The sequence below is a fragment of the Juglans microcarpa x Juglans regia genome, chromosome 2D, assembly GCF_004785595.1.
Source record: "Juglans microcarpa x Juglans regia isolate MS1-56 chromosome 2D, Jm3101_v1.0, whole genome shotgun sequence".
Taxonomy (NCBI): Eukaryota; Viridiplantae; Streptophyta; class Magnoliopsida; order Fagales; family Juglandaceae; genus Juglans; species Juglans microcarpa x Juglans regia.
The window spans coordinates 13,782,823-13,802,318 of NC_054596.1; the positions used below are offsets into that span (position 1 = coordinate 13,782,823).

At 31.6% G+C, this 19,496-nt stretch overlaps 2 protein-coding genes across 3 annotated transcripts; both read left to right on the top strand.

Moving 5' to 3' along the window:
* The first annotated feature begins 1,120 nt into the window (after window positions 1-1,120).
* Window positions 1,121-7,163, top strand: LOC121249056 (ABC transporter F family member 5-like). The gene is made up of 9 exons (XM_041147710.1): window positions 1,121-2,217; window positions 2,773-3,114; window positions 3,615-3,755; window positions 3,867-4,046; window positions 4,660-4,815; window positions 5,674-5,775; window positions 5,888-6,016; window positions 6,620-6,724; window positions 6,836-7,163. Exons 1-9 carry the CDS (start codon window positions 1,363-1,365, stop codon window positions 6,929-6,931), a joined length of 2,106 nt encoding a protein of 701 aa, XP_041003644.1. The 5' UTR covers window positions 1,121-1,362; the 3' UTR covers window positions 6,932-7,163.
* Window positions 7,164-9,204: 2,041 nt separating this feature from the next.
* Window positions 9,205-12,766, top strand: LOC121250050. 2 transcript variants are annotated; one of them, XM_041148966.1, is made up of 3 exons: window positions 9,205-9,427; window positions 10,818-11,075; window positions 12,611-12,766. In XM_041148966.1, exons 1-3 carry the CDS (start codon window positions 9,410-9,412, stop codon window positions 12,656-12,658), a joined length of 324 nt encoding a protein of 107 aa, XP_041004900.1. In that variant the 5' UTR covers window positions 9,205-9,409; the 3' UTR covers window positions 12,659-12,766. The 2 variants fall into 2 exon arrangements, with proteins under 2 accessions (XP_041004900.1, XP_041004899.1); XM_041148965.1 differs by having other exon boundaries at window positions 9,206-9,427; window positions 10,815-11,075.
* The last annotated feature ends 6,730 nt before the right edge of the window (window positions 12,767-19,496 follow it).

A 19,496-nucleotide genomic window follows, 5' to 3' on the forward strand; every position in this document is an offset into this window, starting at 1 on the left:
TCATTATTTAAATAACAATCATTTAAAATGTATAAAGCGAAAATTAAATATGATCCATTTTATCATTAATCATTACAACCCTTCTAGCTTGACGTTTCAACTTGTGCATGAGTTTCTTTATTGATACCGGATGTTTGAGGTAACATCTTGACTAATCACAAGAGTGCATAGAGATAAAAAAAAAAAAAAAAAATTGAAAACGACCCAAAATATGAATACAAATCAAAATTAGGAATCAAATCAGTATGCAATACCCATCAGCAACGTAGGGAAGGGGAGAGAGAGTACAATATGAATTGTCGTCCCTAGAGTCTAGACACGTGGCTTGTGCAGAACCTTGCATTAGAGTCCCGTACGTGGCACTAAATGATAGGACCGCGAGTCATTCTCAATGGAATCTACACCACAACCCTTGTATTTTGCATATGCTGGGCGTTATCTTCACATTTAGTTTTTCTGGCCATGAAATATCGAGGAGAAATAATTGCCTTCCAACTCAAAAACAATACTCTTAATTATTATAAAAGTACCACTCTGTCCTTTCCTCTCTCTTTTTTTTTTTTTTTTTTTTTTCTTCTTAACCATATTAATTCTATCTTAAATTTATAATCCTCTGTCATATTTATTAATATAATACATTATAAATAATTAAATAAGCAAATAAATTTAAGTCGGCTAATGACAAGTGTTGCACGCCCTCCATCCACATGTTCTTCATTATTTTTCTAGCCAAGAAAAAAAATATGATCCTATTTTTATCTGAATAATGACATATTTACAACTCTTTTTTATAATTTTTAATACAATCATGTGATAAATTGAGGATATTTATTTTATGTGATGCTATTTTTATAAAATAATTTATAAAAATATCCATCATTTAACCTATGATTATATAAAAATAGTTGGAAGAATATTATTTTTCTTTTTGTTTTATGGGAAGGGGGTTATTGACCATTCCTTAAATTGGAGGGACTAATTTGTAGGAAAATTGAAAATGGAAAAGTAAAAGGAAATAAAAGAAATAGAGAGAAATATACATATATGTTAAGTTGGGCTGTTCTATACTTCTATAGCTCTCAATGGCTGGATTATAGATTCTTCAGTATTTTTTCACATTCATTCCTTGAAAATGCCATATTCCACCAAAATCACCCATTTGAAGTCATCATCATTTTACATGGGCTGAGAGTTTCTGTGTGTCCTTCCATTGGGGATTGGGAAGAGAAAACTCTCGCTGCTTTTGCCCTCACTCTCCTCCCTTTCTCCCACTGCCTCTACCCTATCACCCATCAAGACCTCGAATTTCCCTTTCCCACCCCACTGTTTCCCATTCGCCCTCCTCCCCCGAAAAAAAGAAAAATGGACTTGACTGCCAACCTCCATCGTCTCCACCTTAACTCCACCTTCCTTACAGGCTCACCGCTTCTCAATTCCCACAAACCCATTCTTCAACGACGTCCCCATAGCTCTAATTCAATCAAGATCACTAATTTTTGCAACCCCAGTAGAACCTCAAACCCCAGAATTACCTCCCGGCTATCGGCCGTCGTCGTCGAAGCATCGGTCCCCGAAACCGCTGCCGAGAACGACATCGAGTCCTTGTTCTCGAGCACTTCCGTTGACCAAAAGAGAGCTAAAAAACAATCAAACACCGGTGCTTCGGGTATTTCTTCCGGTGTTAAGCTAGAAAACGTGAGCAAGACCTATAAGGGCGTCACGGTGTTGAAGGACGTGACCTGGGAAGTGAAAAAAGGCGAAAAAGTAGGACTGGTTGGCGTAAATGGAGCGGGGAAAACGACCCAGATGAGAATTGTTGCTGGGCTAGAGGAAGCGGATTCTGGGAGTGTGATAAAAGCGAAAGCTAATATGAAGATCGCGTTTTTGAGCCAAGAGTTTGAGGTGTCGATGAGCAGGACGGTGAGGGAGGAGTTTCTGAGTGCTTTCAAGGAAGAGATGGAGATAGCTGAGAAGTTGGAGAAGGTGCAGAAAGCGTTGGAGGGTGCGGTGGAGGACTTAGACCTGATGGGGAGGCTGTTGGATGAGTTTGATTTGCTCCAGAGAAGGGCACAGGCAGTGAACTTGGATGTGGTGGATGCTAAGGTTAGTAAGCTGATGCCCGAGCTCGGGTTCGCACCGGAGGATTCGGATAGGTTGGTGGCCTCCTTTAGTAGCGGCTGGCAGATGAGGATGTCGCTTGGGAAGATTCTGCTTCAGGTATATATGTGCTGTGGATGATACTGTTGGTTTAGGAGGTTGGATTTTAGCTTTGAATTATGCATAATGGGAGGATAAGTTTGTGGCTGTGTGAATTGCTACTCGCATTAAAAAAAAAAAAAAAAAAAAAAAAAAATAGCTGTAGTTTTTTGCCAACAAAAGGGTTTGGGAAAGAATTGTTGGGTTAGTAACTCGAAAACAGGTTGATGCATGGGCAACCGGAAATTATCATTAGTGAACTAATACTTCTTCAGAAATTTTGAATAAATGTCAATCGTCAGCCTTTTATTTATTTGTACTAACTTTATTATTACTTTGTATATGTTTGCTTGCTCTTGGTAATATGTATGGCATATGCATTCTTGATCAGATTGGATACGGTCAATTCTTTTGCATATTTGATATGCATAAGAATGTATTGTTGTTACTGTCTATTTTCAAATTTTACTTATTAAAAAAAAAAGAATGTATTGTTGTTACTACAGAATAAAACCATATCGAGGTCCTAATTGTACGACTTTGGTATGAAGTCTAGTTTTATGTCTTCACCTGCAGGAACCAGATTTATTGCTATTGGATGAGCCCACAAATCACCTCGATCTTGACACAATTGAGTGGCTTGAAGGCTATCTTAACAAGCAAGATGTGCCAATGGTTATCATATCTCATGACAGAGCCTTTCTGGACCAGCTCTGCACAAAAATTGTGGAGACTGATATGGGTGTCTCCAGGACATTTGAAGGCAATTATTCTCAGTATGTCATTTCAAAGGCAGCATGGGTCGAAGCACAGTATGCTGCATGGGAGAAGCAGCAGAAGGAAATTGAGCACACGAAAGACTTAATAGGCCGGTTAGGTGCTGGGGCAAATTCTGGCCGTGCTTCTTCTGCTGAAAAGGTGCATTAAGAACTAATGAACTAATTGGTAGATGCTAGATAGGTATGCAGTACCAGTACTTACACATCCATTTCTGAAAACAACATGAAATATTATTGTCTTGGTAAGTAGTTATGGAACTAGTTGGTACACATATAGAGACAAAGCAAGTTCTTTAACTAGTTAGTTGATGTCGTTTTTTCCTCTTTCCTTCCTTTTTTTTCTGAAATGTGATACAATGGAGCTGCTTTTTTGTGAATCTTTTCACTTAGAACTAAATTATTGCTCAGTAAGAATGACGATAAATGCTGCCTAAGATTGTCTTGATTAAGTAATATTTACCCTTTATTGATTGTTGCACAAGAACTTTGAAGTCATTGGGAATTGTGCTTTTTCCCCGAGAAGATTCATCCAGCTTCAATTACCTGGCTTCATTTTCTCTCTTACAGAAAAAATAAATGATTTTCTGGCTATTTGAATTCCTTACCTCACAGTCTCTTATTGCTCTTGGATAACAACAGAAGCTGGAGAGACTTCAAGAAGAGGACCTAATAGAGAAGCCATTCCAACGGAAACAAATGAAGATCAGGTTCCCTGAGCGTGGTGCAAGCGGACGATCTGTGGTAACAGTAAAAAATCTGGAATTTGGCTTTGGAGATAAGGTGACTTGATATGCATTTCCAAACAAGAAAGTTGCTCCAGAAAATTCAATTTTCTATGTCAGATTATCATCTGTTCATAATATTTTTGAAATTGATATTCTTGTGTGCCAGTTGCTCTTCAAGAAGGCAAGTCTTGCAATTGAAAGGGGGGAGAAAATTGCCATTATTGGCCCAAATGGATGTGGGAAGAGTACTTTGCTGAAACTGATAATGGGTCTAGAGAAGCCAAGAGGAGGTGAAGTCGCACTTGGAGAGCACAATGTCCTGCCAAACTATTTTGAACAAAATCAGGCATGTTATTTATGAGTTAAAGGTTTAGGGCTCGTTTGGACACTTAGAATATCTCAGAATTCTATAAATAGTAGTGAAATGGTTTTTGAATATAGTGAAATGGTTTGTGAATAGTAATGAAATGATTTGAGTTAAGATGTTTTATTGGGTTTTGGGAAAGGAAAGAGAAAAAGTTGAATAAAAATATTATAAAGTTAAAAATTTGTTTGAATATAATTTTTTAATATTATTTTTGTTTTGAAATTTGAAAAAGTTATATTGTTTTTTTTTTTTTTTTTTTTTTTTTTGGAAGTTTGAGAAAGTTGTATTGGGTTTTATGTTTAGATAATGATTAGATGAAAAAGTTGAAAATCTAAAATTAAAAAGCTTTTTATATTTGAGTGATGTTTGTAAAGGAAATTATAAGAAGTTTTGAGAATATCTCATGTTCCCAAACAAGGCCTTAGTAGTTAGTACTCTATTTCGAATCTATCCCATCATCGTGGTCATTCTACTTCTAAATGCTTACAAGTTCCAATTGTTCTGCGATGTAACTTCTTCTATGATTGTCAGTTTGCACAGATGTGCAAAAATATTGCTTATGCTAACTGAAATTAATCGACCTCTTTTGAAGGCTGAGGCACTTGATCTGGATAAAACAGTGCTTCAGACAGTAGAAGAAGCAGCAGAGGACTGGAGAAGTGATGATATAAAGGGACTCCTCGGGCGTTGTAATTTCAAATCTGATATGCTTGATAGAAAGGTTGCTCTTTTGAGTGGTGGTGAGAAGGTAAATTGAAATTTGTACAATGTTGTGTGAATTCATACTCTCTTAAGCTGGACACTCATTGAGCAATCATGGATTCATGTGCTGTGTAAAAATGTCACTTTTTGCACTCAAAGTCTTTAACTGGCAACTTTTTTTCTGAGCGAACGTTAACTGAAAACTAATGTTGTGAGTTTCTGGATATATTCTACATGGTCCGGAATGCTAAGAGCAGAACTAATACTATAGCCGAATGGAATTCAGAAATTACTACCAGCACAATTTGCTGAAGGATTTGTTGATGATGATAGGTTGCATATTTTTGGCTGAAGTCTTGTCGGTGCCAGATTTTTGGTTTTCCATTTCTTGTTTTCTTTTTAATAAAGCCTCTGTTATCTGTTGGTATTGTCTGATGATAATGGAAAGGTTCTAACATTTTCATTGACAATGCATTATCATAAGGTTTTATTGATAAGTCAGTCATACATTATAGTAATCAAAATTGTTACTTTACCACAGGGAAGTTAGATTTAGTGGGGCGGGTTGGACATTGCAAATTAAAATACCATCTGTTACTTTTCATAAATTAGTTCAGGCTACTACCCTACACATCCACTAATTTATTAATTTAGACATGGGGTATACATTGTAAAATAATCTCACATTGGCGTGTTGATTGCAAAACTTTGTAGTTTCTGCTGGTCCCCCCAGCCCAATGGTTTAGGATGGATAGCTACATTCCGTTTTCTTTCTAATAGCTTTACAATTTGGCTTGAAAAGATGTATACAATGTCTCTGTACATCGCATTTTGATCATAATGCTTATACCTTTTTCCTCTTATCAAGGCATAAACTTTGATTGTTTGTTTCCTGATTTGTTAGGCACGTCTTGCTTTTTGCAAGTTCATGGTGAAACCATCTACTCTGCTAGTTTTGGATGAACCAACTAATCACTTGGATATACCTTCAAAAGAGATGCTTGAGGTTTGGTTTCTGAGTTCGTTTTAATTCTCCATTTTGACACCGTCATTTATTTTAAATGTCGTGCGAAGCATGATCATCTCTTTAACCATTCTATATGTAAACGATCTATCAGGAGGCAATAACAGAGTACAAGGGCACTGTTATCACAGTTTCTCATGACAGATACTTTATAAAGCAAATAGTCAATAGAGTAGTGGAAGTTAAAGACTGCAATTTGCAAGATTATGCAGGAGATTATAATGTAAGTGCCTCCTCTTCCCTCCCCTTAACAGAAAACGGCTAAATTGGAGATCAATGAGCTATGTGGAAAAAATGAAGTAGAACTCCAAACCCATTCATGATTTCTTAACTATTTTATTGGGTGCTTGTGACATTTGTGGGTTATGTGCGGTTATGCACCAAATTAATGTTGAAACCACTTGGCAGATTTTAAATGCATAGCATTTATAATCAGTATATTGTGGATCATCTGGTATCAATAAATCTTCTGGTGTTTAACCACATTCAATTCTATTTTTCATGCTCGCAGATTGCATTATATCAGGTAATATAGTAAAATTATTCTTTAAAGATCTAAAAGATAGGCTACCTTATTTGAATTTGTATTTCATTATCAAAACCAATATACAAAAGCTTAAGTGCCCACAGAGATCTGGTTAGTGCTCATACTGGGGGATATTCCTTCCTTCTACATCATCAGCATTTTAGGAGCATCAAGTCACTAAAATCACACATGCCATGCGCATAACTGAAAGTTGGAGCCTGGACTCCGGACCTTGTCCTGCATGTAGTGCAATTATCTTATATTGCTAAATTTACTGGCCTTGAATTGTGAACTCTACAGTACTATTTGGAGAAAAATCTTGATGCGAGGATGAGAGAGCTTGAACGTGAGGCAGAGCTTGAGGAGAAGGCTCCTAAAGTCAAAGCCAAATCAAAGATGTCGAAGGTATATATTGTTTCATGCTGTTGTTACTAATATTCTGAAACAGAAAAGGAAATGACATAGCTAATGCTGCGGCAACCTGACCCAAATTTGATATCTTGTTTCCCTTAACAGGCTGAGAAGGAAGCTCTAAAGAAGCAGAAAAGGCAAGCATTTCAGCAGGCAAAACAAAAATCAAAAGGACTGAAGAATTCCAAGAGGTGGAATTGATGGATGCGGACGAGAACTTGGCTAGAGAATCATGCATTGTTAAACTAATTTTTACATGTAAATCGCATAGAAGATGGATGAGGTGACCTGTTCAGAGCCAGGTGGTTTGGCCATATGTATATAACAAATCGAATTACAGGTCTACGAAGTTGTGCTCCCCAAAAGGAATGCTGAATTGACGGGCATTTTTTGTGTCAGAAACCCTATAATACCAGGAAAAACATTTATGCAAGCTCAACTAAGAAAGTTTCAACTTGATACCAGGAAGATTGAAGTGGAAGTCACATTTCCATATGTAGTCAAAAAGGACTAATCAATGTTACAATTATAGTCACTTAAAATCATTATAAAGAGCAATAAGTTGTTTCTTCTCAATCAACATGGAATGAATCTCATTTAATACAATTCTTATATTCGGTCTGGGCATTTCACTGACAATTTGGAAAAATGGCTATGTAATGCCCCCAATAGAAATTCAAACAACATAGCTCATACTTCAAAATAATTAATCAATGATATAATTGGAGTCTTACTAAAATCTTATAAAGAGTAAGAACTTCTTATTATCAAGAGATGTGAGATTTTATACGCCACCTATCATTATTCTTATGATATGGGATATCATAAATTACTTGGTTGCATCTCATCCTTGTCATGTCTTTGTTCAAAATACGACACCCTTTGTATTGGTTTGATCTGAGGCCTCAATTATTATTGTTGGAAAGCAACTCGGAAATTAGCCAATAAATAAATAAAGTCCTAATGTTAATGTTCAATACATCAAATTCGAGTTATTTAAGCAGCTTTAAAGTTTTGATATGCCCTCCTTTAAAAGCTCATCATCATATCACAGTCTTATCATTTTCAATCAGAGGAAGAGTTACCTATCCGTCTTGGTCTGCGATAAAACACAATAAACTTTGTCATCCTACTCCTAAATAGTATACATTCTTGTAAACTACAACCTTAAAATCATGTTTTAACATTTATTTTGAGAAAAATGTAATTAATTGTTCATAAACGAATAATCTCGTTTGTTTTTATAGATGAGATGAGAAGAGATAAAATTAATTGAAATGAAAGTTGAATAAAATATTGATAGAATATATTTTTTTTAATATTATTTTTATTTTAAGATTTAAAAAAATTAAATTATTTATTTTATTTTATGTGAAAATTTAAAAAAATTATAATAATTAAATAAAATAAAATGAGTCAAAATAAATTGTAAAAACAAAGGTTGCTTGATCATGGTATTGACTATTATCCTATAAGTTCTATAAGTTTGTAATTCTGACTCTTTCTATGGACCTGATCACAGTATTGACTATTATCCTACTAACTTCAACTCAATTTGGAACAGAAATCAGAAGCACGCATTGTTGGAATGAGCATACGTAATCATGACTCCTTCACAATTAAAAAAGATTCTTCAGGCTTCAACATCAAAATTTCACATCAAACAATTCGAAGATGAGTTTTGCTATATATCTGTTATTATTTATATTTTATATTTAATAATATTTTTCACACGACATGAGATATTTTTTATAAGATTTGAAGTATAGAGTAATAAATAGTGATTAATAAAAAATTATTCTACTAAAAGAATTATCCTCTTTTTTTCTTTTTTTCAGTATAGGGAAACCTCCTCCTCTTCTCCTTTACACCAACATATGTATTTTTTTTTTCTTTTTTCTACTCTGCTGAAAAATATTTGATTTATCGAGTTTCAGCCATTAACACGCACCGTATACCACTATATTTAGCAATAAAAGCAAAAAAATTATTTAGAAGTCGGCGTGCAAAATCACACCCACCAGTTAATTGATATGGCAAAATTTAATTTAAAAAAATTAAAATTAAAATCAACTTTTATTATTTCAAAATAAAATATATTTAAAAAATTATATTCAGAAAAAATTTCAATTTGATCTATTTTTATAAATTATAATATAACACTTATTATCAAAAAAATATTCTTTTAAAAATATTATTCAAAATTTTCTCTATCCATTTTGAAATTTAATGTCGAAAAATCTTCAAATTTAATTCTTCAAAAAATGGCTATATATGATAATATAAAACTTTCTGTACAATTCTTTTTGTGTATTCTTTATATATTTTATTAATATAATTAATTTCATTATTTTTTTAAATATAAAATAACTGTATTAGTCTTAATGAATTGCATAAAAAAATATGCAAAAATAATAATACGTGGCAGAATTCATGATAATATGTATGGAGATATGTTGTATCTACTCACTTGAAGTCGTGTCATTCCAAAGTCTCAAGAGAGATATCCAAATTGTGGTGTCACCGTGCTGTGCTTTTCGTACAGTTCCTTTCTATCGGCCCACAGACAAACAAATCAAAAGGCCTCCTCTTCTCTCTTCATTCTTCTCTTCTCTGCTTGATTTAATTCATTTATACAATTTTTTCTCTTTGATTCTCTGAAGAATTTTTTTCGATCTAATGGAGGATCGTAAGGAGGTGTAACTCTCTCTCATCTCTCTCTCTCTCTCTCTCTCTCTCTCTCTCTCTCTATGCGTTTTTCTCTGTCTCTGCTTTTTTTTTTTTTCGTTTTGTATTGTTTTGTTTGTTGGTGGTTCTGCGGCTGTTTTGTTTGTTTGCTGAGAAACCCGAGGAAAATATAAAAAAAGTAATTGGCGAAGTATATGAGTTAGGAAGTTCAAGACTTTCTTTTCTAGCTCCATTGGACTCGTATAAGTGGATATTAATGTTTTACTCAGCTCACAGCTACTACAAATCCTAATATGTAGACATATTTTCTTCTGTTTTCCTGCCTTTTCTTGGAAACCAAACGGATTACATAGTTCATTCTGCAGTCCACTATCGATTATAACCTTATATACATACATGCATACATATTTTTTTGATAAGTAATATACATGCATGCATACATATTACATGATTTTTGTTTTTTTAGTTTTAGATCATATTTTGGGTTGATTTCTTTCCACTGTATTTATTTTTGATTTTTTATCCAGATGAAGATGCTTGAATGACAGAGAAATTTAGATATGGACGTTCCCGTTTATTTCTTTTATGAACAGTTAAATTCCTTTTTCCTGTTTTTGTTTTTTATTTTTTCAACCTTATGAGTCATTCAAAGGCGTAATGATTCATTTTCTTTTTGTATTTTTCAAAGATGGGAAACAGTCAAAGTTGACATCTTTATGATTCTTTCCTGGCTCTGAAACTCGACTCCTGTAATCAACAACTTTCCTTTCTAATTACTTCTTCTTTTGGGTTGATTTCTTTCCACTGTATTTATTTTTGATTTTTTATCCAGATGAAGATGCTTGAATGACAGAGAAATTTAGATATGGACGTTCCCGTTTATTTCTTTTATGAACAGTTAAATTCCTTTTTCCTGTTTTTGTTTTTTATTTTTTCAACCTTATGAGTCATTCAAAGGCGTAATGATTCATTTTCTTTTTGTATTTTTCAAAGATGGGAAACAGTCAAAGTTGACATCTTTATGATTCTTTCCTGGCTCTGAAACTCGACTCCTGTAATCAACAACTTTCCTTTCTAATTACTTCTTCTTTTTTCAAGGATGAAGTTAAATCAAGGTAGAATTAATATCTCTAAAGTTATTTTTAAGAATATAGTTTACCAGTTTATTATGTCTACTTCTATTAATATTACTGTAAAGAGCGTTAAATTATGATCAGCATAGGATGCCGGGTTGATTTTACATTTCATAGTGACCTTTTATCATGGAAATTAGTATTCCATGCTGTGTAAATCGTGTATTTCTTGTTTTTGTTTAATCATCCCTAATTTTTCTATCAGGGAGTTGATTTTTTTTTTTTTTTTTTATGTATATAAGAAATTTAATCTTTTTGTGTAGAAAAACGCTCCGTGGCTATCAGTGCCTCAGTTTGGGGACTGGGACCATAAAGGGCAGGTGCCAGACTACTCTCTGGATTTCTCAAAAATCAGGGAAATGAGAAAGCAAAACAAGATGGATGTGACTAGAGCAAGTCTTGGAAATGACGAAGAGCTAATTGCCTCGTCCAACACCACCACCACCAATGCCAGCAGCACCCGGAGCGACAACCATCACCAGCACCTCCAGCACGACTACCCTCAGAGCCAGCATTCTCCAACTGTAAGATTCCTGGCTAGCTTTGTTAGTGCTTTATCCGGTGATGTTGTTTTATGTTGTCACCTAGGCACGTAGTAGTAGGTAGTTATAAAGGAGAGAACCATAATATATGATCACCATGATGATATACATCCGATGCATGTGGTAGGCTGGTAGGAAAAGTGCTGAGTTTGTATTAAATATGGTGGACCAAATTCGCCTATAAAATGAGCTTTGATCTGATTCATTTGCTCTAGGGGGTCTTAGAGACTTGAAAACAGAGACACACTTGCCTGTATATATATTACATGGCGGTGTTTAAATATGAAAACAATCGAACAAGTTTGGAGGTTACCTCGTTCAAAGGTTGAACATAATTACTAATGTTTAATCGTCCTAGATGTTACTTCCTTTTATTGTTTGATGCATATAGATTTCAATCCTTTACACTTCCAGAGAAAAATACTCAAGCTGCATTTCTTTAAAATCAATTTTATGTATGAATGTGCTGTGTCATTGACAATGAGAATATTTAATTAAAGAATATATTTCAGTACATTTCTTTTGTTTAATGGGTTTTGTAAATGAAAACAAGAATACATACTAGGACCAATATATGGTATGGAGAATGAATATGTGGTTATACATGTGGGTGTCTCTCAAGTCTTAGTCATGTACCACAATATATTTTTTGTAATCAACTTCCATTAAGTTATTTTGTGGAACCCGTCAACGGCTTGCCGGCTAGAGATGCGTGTTCAAAGTAGAAACCTGATGCCATTAAAAGAACTAGTAAGAAACTATTGAGAATGTCCCGATGCATACCTAGGCTACAAGCAAGTCCAAGTGGTGCACATGCTGGTGACATTTTCGGCCATAAAATATTGGTAGATGATTGTATATGCTATATAGTTTGGTTTCATTCTCATATTGAGAAAGCATATTTCTTATGTTTGTGCTGAAAATACAAGCTAACAATACATGGGCTTCTTCACAAAGATTGCATTTGGATAGAAGCATTTAGATTTATATTTGAATTTCAAATCAACCCTGAAATTGATTTCAAATTCAAGATTTTGAAAAGTTAGAATCTTGTTTGATATTGTTCTGATTTGGCACAAATTCAAGTCAAAATTTTATGATTCAAATTGGGGATTTAGATTATATCCAAATCCTCCAACCCTAAATCCTCCCATCGAAACACACCAAAAGTGAATTCTGAAAATTAACACCAGCCTACCAAATGTATGCCACCATAGTACCTAGGAGTACAGTTATGGGTTTCTTTAAAATCCCCTATTCTTTATGTTGTTTATGCTTTCTAAGGAATGATATTTGTAATTTTAACTTGTGTAAGTCTCGTGCACTCTCTTCGAAAAAAAGTAAGTAAATTTGGAATTCACATAAAAAATTATATTTTAAATAGTGGATTCCACTTTTTGTCAAAGTGAGTATGTGGGGATTGTACACTCGAGGACTATATCTAGCATTGCTCATATTATCACTGTTATTTCTGGTTAATGAAATCCCAACATTAATTTGATTAATCATTCTTACAGACAAGGAGGAGTTTTCTCAGCCGCTTCAGCTGTTGCGGGAAAGCCTAACTATACTTAAAACGCACGACATGTTATTATATGTCTTTCAATTTAATGATTGTCGAATAGGGAAAGCTAGCTACTTGGTTCCTTCTGCTTATATAATTTGGCTTCTTTTCATCATCTTTTCTTGCTTATGATTATGACGAAAACATTATCTCCTTTCCACGTTTGTTTTAGAATTCATCTGAAAATACCTTTTTTGGAACATCATAGGATTTAAAAACAAAAACAAAAACAAAAGAAAAAAGAGATCGCCTTAGCATTTGGCAAGGTGGCCGACTTTTGGCACAGTTGATCAAGTTCTGGATTGATCGAGGCCCGCGAACTCCAATGCACAAGTCACAAAGGATTCAGCCTATCAAAAATGTGGCTGTTTGGATTACGAGACAATCCTCGGGCTGGGTGCTCATAGTATTTATCGGATCAGAAATAAAATGTACAAATTTTGTATAATTTTTTTATAAAAGAAGTGGATTTTCGTGGAAAAATATGAAAAATTCGATTTTTTTAACATTTTTACAAAAGACATCTACATTTAGAACTTATATCTAGTATTACTTTATGTCGAATACTTGTCCAAGAAACGTTAGGTTTATAAAAGGATTTTATAAAAATAAATTACAAGATGAGGTATTATGTCAAGTTATATTAATTTGTTAATTTATAATATCAGCTTACAAATTCACTCTTATAAATTTAGTTTAGAGCATTCACATTCCATTCCCAGAATTTAGCTAAAAAATACATTTCTTAAATTTTTTTTTTAAATTTTACTCATCTTTCAAAAATCTCTTGCATCTCATTCCCTATCATTTCTCTATTTTATTAAAATAATATTTCTCTATTATTTCTTTATTACTTGTTTCTCTCACTTTCATTTATAAACTTAACTACTAATATTTTTTCTTATATTTTAAACTATTACTCTAGTAAATATTTTAAACAATTTTTTTTTTTTTTTTGTGGATATGATAATATTTTTAAAATTAATTTTTTTATATTTTTGTAATTAATTAAATTATTTTTAAAATTATTATTTAAAACTATAACAAATATAAATATGAGAGAAAGTGTAGTGATTGGAAGAAGAATTTATTTTATATATTAAAATAAAATATTGATAAAAATAATTTAGAAGATGAATAGTAATTTCTTATATTTAAAAAATTACTGTTTATCTCCTAAATCTTTTTCTTAAAATAAAGATTCGGATATAAAGGATATTTTAATCAAAACTATAAAATAAACTTCAAATTATACCGGATATGAATACTCTTATAAATTTATTTTGCTGTGATATGCAGATCACAGTGTAGAAATCATATTCATAGTACATGTCATGTCGGCCGAGTGGGATGGTAGTCGGCTCCTGATATGGAGTATAGAACACCACACACATTTTAAGGAAAAAAATAAATAAAAACTGATGTGTAATGTAAAAATAATAAGCAGAATTTTTCATATATATATATATATATATATAGATATATGTCTGAGTTAATTACGAGAGGTGTCATAGATAAGGCTGAGTGTTTAAAATAATCTTGGACCAGTTTGAAAAGTTTTGGGTGAGCTCAGCCCAATTAAGAAATGATCATATGTATGAATCCATAATCGGCCCAAAGGATTTCTGATTCGGGGCTTCACAATGAATACAAATTCCTAAAATTCACCACAAAAGATGTATTAACACGAGTCTTTGACTCTTTCTGGTGAATTTACACTATTTAGGCCCTAAACAATTTTAAAACACTCATCAGCGTGAAAAAATATGTTAATATCATATCATATATTATTAGAAAAATGATATTTACAATTTTGGAATGCATAAATTTAGTGTAAATCTGGAACTTACGTTTAAAAGTTATTTTTTTAATGATAAATCTCTCATTTAAAAAAAAAATATAAGAGATTTACATATTTTAAAATTGTATATAATATTACTCATATTATTATTATTATTATTATTATGTTGGGGCGAAATACCTCATCCTGTTGTAGCATCAGCCCCCATTGTTTCAACAACAATTTCGAATTATTTCTGTAATATTATTATCTTAATACATGAAAGCGGGGGAGCCGGGCTTTGTGAGTAGTTGGTAGGTCGGAAGATAAAATCCCAAAAACAAAAAAAAAAAGAACACGTTGAAGTCGTGGGTGTTGGTAAGGATATAGAGGGGTTGGTAAACGTCACATCGATCTGCTAAGACAAAGACCCTACCTGCTCGATTATGGTAAGAAGTGGACGGTTCGCAAATTCCGTATAATCATTTTAAAAAAACGCATATATATAAAATTTATGTAAAAATAATAAATCTCACTCTAACACTTATATATTATAAGATTATATATAATATTATTCTTCTTCATTCACATTTTATTTAATAATAAATAATAATATACACAACACATTACATAATAATATTATAAAATAAAATTATTTTTATAAAATTATTTTACTTTTATAAAATATTTTATAAAAATATTCTTTATTTAAAATATAGTTATATAAAGTATTATAAAAAATATTATGTATAAATTATTTTCTTTTAATAATAGGCCATAAATAAATAATAATAATTATCTTTAATGATTAAATGCCATAGAATAATAATAAAAGAGACCATGGATAATTACTCTTTAATCTTCTTTGGTCTCTATTTCTTTCCGCCGGTTGAATGTTTATTTAGGAATACTCTAGTGTTTCGAGAAGCTTAAGTTCGGTTAGGATTAGGGTGATGAAGTGATTTTAGATGATTTAAGTTCATCTGTAAATAGTAGTGAGTTAAAATGTTTGAATGAATTTTATATATTTATTGAGATGTGTTTGAATGTATAAAATAGATTATGATATATTTAAATTTTTTTATAAAAATTTAAAAAGTAATGAATCTCATGATTTGAATGAAACAGACTAAAATGAGCTCAGCATTGAAACATAATCCTAAAGATGTAATCTATTGATGATCCATGCTGCTATAAAATCTGGAGAAGCAAGGAATGACAGCCCCCGATTTGTTGATTTGCTCCCCTAATTCCTTTAATTTTTGAATGTTTCCTCTCGGGTTAGGAAGATGGAAGGTGTACACCATTGGTTGGTGGTGCATGTGATATTGTAGCCGGTGGGCCGGTGGCCATTCCCTTGAGAAGAGGTAGGCCAAGGTCACCTTTCAATAAGTTTGGTTAAAATAATTATTTTATATTAAAAAAATATGTAATTAATTATATTAATAAAATACGTAAAAAATACAAAAAAGTAATTATATATATAATTTTTTTATTTGTTTTTATTTTCTACTCTTTAAGTTGGTACAAAGGTTACATGGTAAATATTATTGACACGAAAATAACTGATTTTGTAAATTAAAAAAAAATTACAAATTAAATATTCTTTTTTAATTTGACATTGCATCAGTGTTAAGAGTGTCTTTCGTATATAAATGAGAAATATTTAACTATAAAATTAATATAACAAATTGATGTATTTTGATGTGATTTGTTAATTTATAAAATTATTTTTAATTATAACATAAATTTAACGAATCATATAAAATTACGTCAATTTATAAATTTTTTTTTTTTTTATGATTGTAACACTTTTCTATACAAATAGATTTTATTATATTATTGTTTTTTCGAAATGAGTAGTGTTACAGAGCAGTCACTATAACTGTGCACACATTACACACACTACATGACTGCTTCTCATCTTTTTATTTTTGTTTTTTGGTGCAAAACGCAATAGACGTCTAACCCTCTCTCTCTCTTCCTCTCTCTCATCTTCTCTCCCATCAGTGGCTCTCTCTCATCATCTCTCTCTCATCCCTCATCGTTTCTCTCTCATCTCTGCTCAATCCCTCTCTCTTATCTCGATCTCTCTCTTTTTTACTTTCTCTCATCAACTCTCTTATCGTCTTTTTTTAATTTTAAATTTAAAAGACGTATGATTTGGATAATGCTACCTAATATGTATAAAAATGGTTACTCCAATCATAATAGCTATCAATATTTTTCTTTCTAAAATTGAAACTTGTGATGCTGACTAATACTGACCGGGAAGAGCGGTAAAAGAAACATCAATTGGAGACCTGCGCGGTAGGTTGGTTGGTATGGATGATATAGTTGGCCCACCATTTATTTTTTGAGAGTGTTGACCTGCATTTGGCCATAGAAGACAGAGCATGGAATTTAGGGATTGCCGGATTGGTGACGCCGGCAGTTTTACCCTTAATGTTAATAATATCTCAAATTATTTGTTAATAATATTAAAATAATTTATAAATAATAATAAAATATTTATAAATAATAATAAAATATTTTGAAAACAATTGTGTTCTCAAACATATCCATCTAAGTGTCTCGTAATATAAATAAAGTGATATTTTTGTTAATTTTTATGATCAATCTAATTTTTTTAATAAAGGATGTACACAAAATTTATATATTTGAGTATTGTATAAATAATTTATGTATAATTATTTTTCCGTACTCTTTAATAATAGTCTAATAGACTGACCGCGTCCAGATAATTATTACTGATCACGTACTTGACTTTAACAGCCTATTGTTAGCAGAACTATAACTAGGAGGTTATGACTCGACTTTAGACCTTGCGGATCAAATTAATTATACTATATTCTACTTTTTCATCTTATTTTTATTACACTGTTTTGATATAATATTGTACATTAAATATTATATTAATATTTATTTTTAAGAATAATAAATTTAAAAATTAAGAGATAATATCACATTAATAGTACATTTTGACAAGGATATTGATAAAAGTGCACTATATATATCGTTTTTCCAGCAAAATTTTCTTAAAAGTTGAAATTAAGGAAGAAAATCGAAGTTGAATTCTGTAAGGTTAACATTCTTTGACTCACCAACTCCACATGAACGCGGTGGCTCAAATTGCATCATAATATATAGTTTCAAAAATATGAATTAGTCATCTAAAGAAAATTTATCATTGATTCATTCGCACCATTTTAATATAATCTACGAGATTTATATTTGTCCAAATTATTAAATTGTTGACACAATATATGAGATTTATGTAAATTTTATATTGTTCAAATATCATATATGAATAATATTAATTATTTCATGACGACATGTCAGTTATATTTTTAATTTTTTTTAAGGTAAGTATCCAATTCTATATAATACATAATTGAGGAGAGTCATATTCAATCTAATTTTTTAAGCATGGTTACGTTAGGCGCATGAGAGTCAAGCACTGCCCTTATGGTAGAATTTCATGCACAAATCTACCTCATTTCAATATTTGTCAATTCTAATTACTCAATATCAACAGCCATTTTTGAACTCTCCATGATAATGATGATGAATTAGAATATATAAACCGAGTAATGTCAGATACAATCATAGATTATATAAGTACTGTATATTTCTTTTAAAAAAGAGTGAGGTTTATTATTAAAAAATTAATTTTTTTATATGAGTTTCATATTTAGTCATTTTTTTAAAAAGAAAAATACTGTATTTGTATATTTTATGACTGTAATTATCATTTCTCATATAAACTACACACAAGACTCAAGCACTGTCCTTTATGATAGAGTTTCATGCACAAATCCATCGCATTTCTATTTTTGTAGATCCTCATATTAAATAAATTATATATATAACCGTTAATTATATATTAACAGTTAATTTTGGTAATCATGCTATAAAATTAGTCAATGAGATAGTTAATCCAATTATATAAGCAACATCATAGCAACCTTAAAAAACACAGGAGAAATAAAAATAAAAATAATGTTAGATACGCTTTTAAGATACTGTGCAAGCCATGCATGCATACTCCATTTAAAAAAATGAGATTTTATTGTTAGAAAAATATTTTTTTTCATGTAGGTCACATATTTATTATTTAAAAAAAACAAATACAAGGAATTTGTACATTAATACTGTAAATATAATTTCTTTTAAAACAAGAGTGGAACTGCAGACACCCAAGTTCATGAGCTGCAATATTAATATTAGTCAATTGGGCAATGCTACTCTGCCGCCCAGCATTTACCGCGGGGCATGCCGCCCAGTCTATTTTTTTTTTCTTTTTCCATTTCATATTTTTTTAATATATTTAAATATTTTTAAAAAATAAAAAAAATACACCAATATATTTAAAAATATTTCCTTAATTACTACGTAAAAAAAAAAAATTTATCAAACGGTCAAAAAGAACGGTCAAGTTAATGCGATATACTAATATTTTCCTAATCAATTAGAATCCTTTTACAACAAGATCAGCCACGTTTAGAACATAATCCATATTGTACGTTACTGATTTAGATCAGCCTAGTTATATAATATTATTTCAGAAAGCAAACCTTCATGATCAATTATGCCAGGTTGTCTTCTCTGATCATGCTGCTATTTTTCGCATTATTTTATTTTCTGGGCTCCAATCATTTTACGCGATGAATATTTTTTCATGGGCTCAGATCATGCTTATTTTTATTTATTCCTTTTCTTATTTTTTATTTTTTTTTCTGAACTCCAATCATGCATGTTTCGATCGTGGGTAAGGAGGCGAAATACGCGGCTTCAATGAAATCATGTGTAAACCTATAAAGCACTCCAAGACATTTGCTTGCTCAGATTAGCTGGCACTTGAATGATTTGTCGGTCTATGGTAATTTATCTTAAATATTGTATAAAAAATTAAACAATATTGATGATTGCTTGTTAAACCTAATTCCCTTATTTCTAAGATAACGCAGAAAAATTATTTTAAAAAGGTTGTTCTTTTAAGTGCAAAAGCGGGATGTTTTGCTTTTTTGATTTGGAGAAATATTTGCGGGTAGGTGAC

Excerpts from the sequence above, each read along its gene's own strand:
- LOC121249056 (XM_041147710.1), top strand. The coding sequence starts at position 1,363 with ATGGACTTGACTGCCAACCTCCATCGTCTCCACCTTAACTCCACCTTC. Across the intron at positions 4,047-4,659 it reads ACTATTTTGAACAAAATCAG|GCTGAGGCACTTGATCTGGA; the intron begins GCATGTTATTTA and ends CCTCTTTTGAAG. Across the intron at positions 5,776-5,887 it reads CTTCAAAAGAGATGCTTGAG|GAGGCAATAACAGAGTACAA; the intron begins GTTTGGTTTCTG and ends ACGATCTATCAG.
- LOC121250050 (XM_041148965.1), top strand. Across the intron at positions 11,076-12,610 it reads AGAGCCAGCATTCTCCAACT|ACAAGGAGGAGTTTTCTCAG; the intron begins GTAAGATTCCTG and ends TCATTCTTACAG.